Below are 7,962 nucleotides of genomic sequence, written 5' to 3'. Positions count from 1 at the left end.
TTAAAATTAAAAAGCATAAAAATTAATAATAATAATAATAATAATAATAATAATAATAATAATAATAATAATAATAAAATATAGTTTTGTAAATCAAAAGACTTTTACATTTACCTATTTTTACATTTTATCAGTTTTATAAAAATATTTAAATAAATACTTTAAAGATACACAAAATTTGAACTCTAAATTTATTTTGTCATTTTCTAAAATCATTTTTTTATCTCTAGAAAAGTAAAATCGTAAAAAAAAATTCACAATAACTAAATTAAAAATAAAAAGTTTCATTTCTTAAGTAAACCCATAAAGTAGATCGTTAAAATCTAATCTTCTAAAACTTTTTGATGATATTTATCCAACATTTTTTATGATTTTTAAATTTTTAAAAATGATTATTTTTTATTTTTAAATTACTTTAATTAATAATACTACTAACTTTTGAATATAAGTAGGAAACTTATATGAAATTTTTATTTGTATTATTTGAGCTCTCCTTAGATCTGACATAACGGTGAGGGGTGGAAAGGACTCTGGAGTAATCCAAAGCCAAAAACTGACAGCAAACTGACACATAAAGTTGACGTCAGAGAGCTTTGAACCGTTGGATGTGGGATGAGATTGTCGTGAACCGTGGATTGTGAGTACAGCTGGTTGGCTCATTTTGGAAAAGCGAATGATACACAGTATTGTGTAGTCAATTAGTGTGACATGTTCATGTCAGAAAAATTCACAGGGTAATCAGTGTGAGGCGCAGAACAATTTTTTCCTTTTTAAGTTGCGAGAGTTTTATATATCTAATTGTTTTCTTTTTTCGGGTTGCGAAAGGATTTTTTATTTATTTTTTACTCTTGCAAGTTGTAAAAAAAGATTTTGTTTTCATTTTACGAAAAGCATATTATCTTCCGTAATAACATCTGTGTGACAGTGCACCTTTTTCTTTTTTAGGTTGCAATAATTATTAGATTTTTATAGGTACGAAAAGCTAAAGCAATCCACACATAATGTATGAAAAATAAACAAAATCTATGTCCGAAATTTCATATAAATCATCAAGATAAGTATAACAGGGGAGAATCTTACTATTGCATATACAATTTTTTTGAGTGAACACCCAATTCATTTTCGATCCCGGTATATTTTTTCAAAGGACAATGTATCTCTGTAAGATTAAAAATGAACAAACTTAACATTGACCATGTTAGATTGAATAGGAATCGAATTGTCATGTTCACTTAAAATAAAACAACGTCGTTTCATGTTGAATCATCTCTTAAAATTTAATTTGAGACAATTGAACTCTAATCATTTCCAACATGGATAGCTAGATCCTTATTTTCAATATACTAATATCTTACAGAAATAAATATTTATCACAAAAAATAATAATAAAAATTAACTACTTAACATGGCTAGCATTTTTTAAAATAATTAGAGACCCTTTTGTCTAAAAATTAGACAAAAAACGATCTAATATTTGATTAAAACGTTTTAATTTGGACGAATAGAGACCATTAGATCCTTAACTATTCCAACATGGCTAGCGTGACACTTAAAGAGCCAACTCAACAAGCTATTGTGCCACATCACTAACTTTTGTCACAAATGATATGACAGAGGAGAATATCATATCATCTCATAACGACAAAAGTTATAGACTGATTTGTCCCTCTTTTTCTTTAGACACAAATCGCAAGTAAACTAAGTTGGAATGTTTATAAATCTTTTTTATCAGAAGATCTAAATTTGATATAACATGTAAAAAAAATTGGTAATATAATCAATTGAGTAATTAATCATCGTTGAATTTATCCATCATTTATGAATTCCATTACTTTATGAACCTCTTCGGATGCATCATTAGTGTAAAATGTAGCTATCATTTCTATAATAAATAATTCTGCGCTATATCTATCCAAAAATTGATGTACTTCCAATAACTTCACATGCTTTCTGCTCACAGTCCAGTTTACCCCACCTTGCATCAACTCGTTCACATGGAAAAACTGGTTTACCCAGGCTGTAGAGTTATAAAAATAAAAAAATAAAAATCTAAAAGATGTTAATTCTATGAAAACTAAATGATGGCATCTACAAAATGATTTTTAGAAGTGAAAGACTTTTACTTTCTATCATTATCACTTTTAGAAATGTCTTTCTGGCTACGGCCTATTCTTGAATCCCAATCTAACAGTTTAAGCTTGCAGGATGGTTGATATTTATTTATCACAATGTTCGTGCTTCATTTACTCTAAATTCTAATTAACTCTAGCAGAATCAGATACAACCTTAGTTTGCTAAGTCTAAAACAGCAGCTACTTCTACGTAAACTGTGTCTTAACTCTTAAGTTGTTATGTGAAAGCTAAGTGTAAAACACTTGCTCATAAAAGCGCTAATCCAGCGCTAAAGACCAACTCTGATAAACTTAAGCAGATAGGTAGGGATTCAAGAATAGCTTCAAATCTAGCTTAGAAGTTTTATTTTTTAACAAGAGAAACCTATTAATACACAAAAAGTGGTTCTCCGATCTAAGAAAAGAAGAACATGTCTGAAGTGAAATGTGATTTAGGATATTTGTTAACTAAAATTTTGATTTGAGTCTAAATCAAACATTAAAAAGCATAGCAGATAGAACTCACCTTCTATTAACAACATTATGCACATGACATAACCACTGTGAAAACTCCGCGTGTGACCCGGCCTGTACCGGATTTGCTCTGCTCATGTAAATGAATGCTAAAGTAGTGAGATAAAATGTTCTTCTGAAACATATGCATATCAAATGGTTCATTTACCAAAGTGCGTTTTGGAATTTGGCCCATGAGAACAACTATTTGGAGAATTAGAGATGATAAAGGAAATATACACTAATCAAAAAGTCTGATCATGAGCCAGATCAAATAACTTCGAGTATACTCCCAATTTCATCCCTGACCAAAACAACTTAAGACAAAGTTGCCCTTCGAGATTTAAAAATGACAAATCCATCCCTCAATATTTGTAAAAGATGACAGGTTAGTCTTTTTGTAGAAAATCTATACTATAGAAGGGACAACTAGTAAGAAACTAGTTCGATAAGAAAATGGCGAGGGACAAATATGTCACTTTCAAATCTTTAAAGCTACTTTATCCGTCATATTTTTTTATCAGGGATGAAATTGGATGTTTACTCCAATTTTTATGGAAGACGGTATGGTAAGCTACTTTACGTGAATAGAATCAGTATGCAACTTAGGATTTAGGAGATATTTCACATGAATCTAGATATGCACCTATCCTCATGTACACTTGGATTTGCAAAGTATCCTACTACATTTTTTAAATGTTCCAAAGAAAACTTGTAGGAAAGCAAGGATAAAGTAAAATCAACTTTGCAGGTCAATCTAATACACTTGCTAGATTTTTTTTTTTTTAGTTTATTCGAGGCAATAAACTATTTTGAAAGGTGAAGCAAAGACAAGAAGTCTATCTTCAATGTTGACAAACAAAAATTGCACTCTAACGGTAAACCAAATATTGAACTTTCATTAGATTTATTAACATCCATCATGAATTAATAATTTCAATCCAATTTGGTACTTTGCTCGTATTCATAATAACATATAATTTGTCAAAGTAAAAGTCAAAGAAATAGAAGGAAAGGAAAGAAAAACTAAGCCTCACACACAATTGTAATCACTGAGGAGCAAGTGCTTGATAATGAGAAAGATAATATACCTGATAACTTCTTTAAAATGATCTGCACATTCCTTGCAAGGGTATAATCGAGTTAAGATCTGTACCTGTGATCCAAATCACATATGGTTACAACTTCGTCATACTCTGAAATCAACACAAAGCCCTACTAGCATATGAATGGAAATGTTGACACAGTATATTAGATCCTCCATTTTTAATTAACTGTCAACTTCTAAAATTTTATTTTTGTACAAAAATTGTCTGCTTAGCAAATCAATATAACATCAATTATTTTTTTCCAGTCATAACCCTAATTAATGAATGAGAGAGAACAAATTAGTGAAGTAATTAAAGAGAATAATTATTGATATCAAGGAAAATTTTGTAAACACCGTAAAATTTTTGAAATTCCTATCATTTTCTTAATCCAAGTGAAAATTTAAAAGCGCAAAGTTAATTAAGAACGGTCAACGGAGGGAGTATATGCTTTAGGACATAAAACAGAGTTTATATGGATTTCGGACTATTTTCATATAGATCGCTTTTTATTTGACTATATAATCAAAAGTCTTAGTTTAAGGACAGAAAAACAAATAGAAACTTGAACATTTATACCACACGATGTTTGTCAGCATCATTTAGCCTTATCAACATTATAATCAGATCATGATGTTATTTTTTCTACAAGACCTCGTCCTATCATTTACAGCAAAGGCTAAAATACGACTATAGAATGCTCTGACTTCTAATTTAGATGAATTCTACCAGTTATTTCAAGGAATAAAGGAGGGAAATAAAATTACCAGGTCTTTTACATCCTTCTTTTGCTGTCTTGTAGGATTATCTGGATACTGAAAAGAGAATTAGATCATTCAGAACAATATATTTCAGATTATCTTTCATTTTGCTTTAATGGTTTGATAAGATGACAAGACTTTATCTACCATATAAATCAGATAAAGATTAACCACCTTATTCTTTGTGAAACAATTTTAATGTACAAAATGCATACTATGGAAAAACTAATATTTTGCGATGCATTTGGTTTGTAGAAATATTAGGAGTATGACATGGTTAAACGCAAACAAAAACAACAAAGACAGAGCCTTATCTCACTAGCCTTATCCTGAATCATATATGTACTAAACTCATTTATACTTGAATCTCTTTTGATAATTTCTTTCAGTTTTTTTAACACAATTAAAAAAGAAAATGCAGAATAAAAATAAAAAACTAGATAAAAGTAACAGCAGGCAGAGAATCAAGAAACTGAAAGGCAGCAACACAAAAACTACCAATCTGTTGTCCTGGTTGTGGCAATTCAAAAAGCAAAATATTTAAAGATAGGCATTTCAATATGGATAGGAGAAGACCAGGAGAAGCAAACAAGAGAAAAAGCCCACAAAACTGTTTCTTTATGGTGGATAATATTGCCTACATCATAACCATCTATTAATTACTCCCTAGGCCCTGCGATATCTATCACTATGGAAATTCAACACACTTGTAGTCACATTGTCGAATGGAGATACTACGAAATGTGCCGAATCTTCCAACACAAGAAACAATTTGACACTTAAGTGATAGGCAAGTAGAATTTGGTGCACACCAAAACCAAAAACCTAAAAACTCTGATAGCTGAAACAAATTGGGGATCAATGTTATCAGTACAATTACAGTGACAAAACCTGGGCAGCAAGAGTGTGAAGAAAAGTCCAAGTGGCCCTTCCAAGATCTTCTTTAGACACTGGGGAAGCAGGCTTTGCCTTACAGAAAGAAAAAAAAAAACAAATTAACAAGTAATTCATAGCTCTAAAATATACATATGAATAAAACGCATTTTTCCCTCTTTCTTTGGGTCAGGAAAAAGGAAAATTACTTAAATTCCAGTAGAACAAAAAATTACATATTCTAATTTTCCAACCTAGAAGCCGAAAGAAACAACATTGAAAATTTAACATTGCTAGGCGTTGAAGACCGATACCTCGAGAGCCGAATCACGTAGTTGTACAGGATTACTAGTTTTTGCCAGTGGATTTTTGGAGTAGGAAGAGATGGAGAAAAGGGGAGGTCTAACAAAGGGTGAGGGTCCTGATGATTGAGGATGAGGATGAAGGCCTATGAGATTAGAGAGATGGCGTTGAACGAAATTGGAGACATGCTCAAAGTTATGAAAGAGAGCCTGCAGTGGATTCTCAGACATGTTACCTGAGACTAAAGTTGAATACAGAATCAAGAAAAGCAGTCAGAAAAGCAAACAACTTTACCAAACATTTAAAATTAACGATAATCACTAATCAGAATAAATGGTACTACCTGAAATAATTAACGGTATCGTTTTACAGAAGACGACCTACACATAGATACGATTTATAGAAGCTACAGCTACATAGACATATTCTAGCCTTGAGAAATGAGGCAGAGCAGTAAGAAGCTACAACCACATATGGGAGCGGCAAGACTGACGGATTGAGTGGAGGATGGTGAGTGGTGACTGACTTTGTCTGAGGCGGCTGGCGACGGTTGAAAGGCGAGGGTTGCGAGAGAGGAAGTGAGGGTTTCTACTTGCTAGATAGACAATGCCAAGAGGCGAGTGTGAGGGAGAGAGGAAGACTGTTAGGGGTGCCTTTGTATTTGAATATCAGATACAAAGCCACTGGAAACTAGGTGTGGAAGTGCGCCGAGCTACCGTCGGAGTTCGTGGCTCGGCTCATTTTATTAAAAAGGTTAGATATAAATTTTTTGTAAAATTTATTAATTAAAAAATTAAATTATAGATAAAAAAGGCTATTAAATTTATTGGACCAATTTATTAAAGTATTTTTTATAAAAATAAATTACTCTTGGTTTATATTTTTAACTATTTATTTATATTAAACACAAAACAAAACTAAAAAAAATTCATTTAAGCAAGTGCTGAGAATCCTGTTTTGTATATATAATAAATCTAGGCTACCGATAAATTTTTAAATAGAGCTCAGATCCGCAACGAATTAGTCCTTAGTTTGTCGGATTATAAAATTATGTGAATAACCTAAAAAAATTAAGGTTAGTTAATAAAAAATGAAAATAAAAAATATTTAAAACTCTAAATATAAGTTCACCAAAGAATTTTAAGGACTTTTTAAAAAATAAATTAAAATAAAAAAGTAATAAAAAATAAATTAAAAATTCAATTATTATATTAAATAAATGTCAAATTAAGAATTAAATTGACAAAATTAAAACCAAGGTTCTGAAAATCGAACCGATCATTGAACTGCTCTAATTACTGATTTACTAGTCCAACCAATTCAACCGTGGTCTAACCGAAAAAACTGTTTTATAATAAATAATAAATAAATTATTAATAAACATCCTAAAACATAATTGTAACCTAATATAAACTTTAAAATATCTTCCAAATTTAAAACACACCAAATTCTAATATGACCTTTGATCTTATCAATTAATAACAATTTATCACTCATTCATCATTATATCCCCGTTACAAGAAATAAAAAAAAAATCATTGAATTAATCAAACCAATAATAAATATTCAATCATCTACTTATCTAATTAATTGAGTTAATTTAATTCATCTATTCTTTTATTGAATTAAAAACAAATTCAATTATGATAATTTTCATCAATACTAAGAATCAAAAACTAAACTTACAGCAACAAATTCAACTTACTAATAATTTTTAACACCAAATTCAACTATCCTAATTTTCATCAACAAAAAATTTAGCTCTAAAGATAATTTACAATAATAAAAAATTTAGCTAAGTGATTATTTAGACAACAACAAATTCAAGGTCCATTAATGATAATTAGCAACAAATTCAACTCTATTGATAATTTCCATCAACCAACAAATTAGCTCAATGATATTTTCAACAATAAATTCAAGGGCAAAAAACAGAAATAAGTCAAGGGAGAAAATAATTTACGTGAATCAGCCAAAACAAAAACTGCTTCATGAATCTACCGATGCACGTTTATATGTAGTTCGAACCAACTTGGTTCGAATTCTATTTTTACATAATTCGAACCAGCTTGGTTCGAATTATATTTTTACATAATTCGAACCAGCTTGGTTCGAATTATACACAAACACACGCACACACTAATTCGAACAAACTTGGTTCGAATTACACACAAACATACGCACACACTAATTCGAACCAGCTTGGTTCGAATTACACACAGTAATTTATGGTATAATTCAAATTATGCTGTTAAAAAATTAATAATGTATTTAAAAAAATTTATTAAAAAAATTAATAGTTTAAAAATTAAA

At 30.1% G+C, this 7,962-nt stretch overlaps 1 protein-coding gene across 2 annotated transcripts in view; it reads right to left on the bottom strand.

Annotated features, from left to right (window-relative positions):
* Positions 1 to 1,754: 1,754 nt before the first annotated feature.
* LOC107495333 (FAD-linked sulfhydryl oxidase ERV1) overlaps positions 1,755 to 7,962 on the bottom strand; it is an 8,425-nt gene continuing 2,217 nt past the window's right edge. The window contains exons 1-7 of one of the 2 annotated variants that reach the window (XM_016116456.3): positions 5,993 to 6,761; positions 5,661 to 5,890; positions 5,365 to 5,442; positions 4,480 to 4,527; positions 3,716 to 3,780; positions 2,638 to 2,715; positions 1,755 to 2,017 (exon numbers count right to left, since the gene is read on the bottom strand). In XM_016116456.3, the coding sequence (XP_015971942.1) occupies positions 1,909 to 2,017; positions 2,638 to 2,715; positions 3,716 to 3,780; positions 4,480 to 4,527; positions 5,365 to 5,442; positions 5,661 to 5,879 (597 nt within the window). In that variant the 5' untranslated portion in view covers positions 5,880 to 5,890; positions 5,993 to 6,761 and the 3' untranslated portion in view covers positions 1,755 to 1,908. Of the gene's footprint in view, positions 2,018 to 2,637; positions 2,716 to 3,715; positions 3,781 to 4,479; positions 4,528 to 5,364; positions 5,443 to 5,660; positions 5,891 to 5,992; positions 6,762 to 7,962 lie in introns of those variants that run through there. The other variant, XM_016116455.3, reaches the window with a different exon arrangement.

The sequence above is a fragment of the Arachis duranensis genome, chromosome 6, assembly GCF_000817695.3.
Source record: "Arachis duranensis cultivar V14167 chromosome 6, aradu.V14167.gnm2.J7QH, whole genome shotgun sequence".
Taxonomy (NCBI): domain Eukaryota; kingdom Viridiplantae; phylum Streptophyta; class Magnoliopsida; order Fabales; family Fabaceae; genus Arachis; species Arachis duranensis.
Note: the sequence above shows the minus strand (reverse complement) of the source record. Positions and strands in the feature narration are given on the sequence as shown.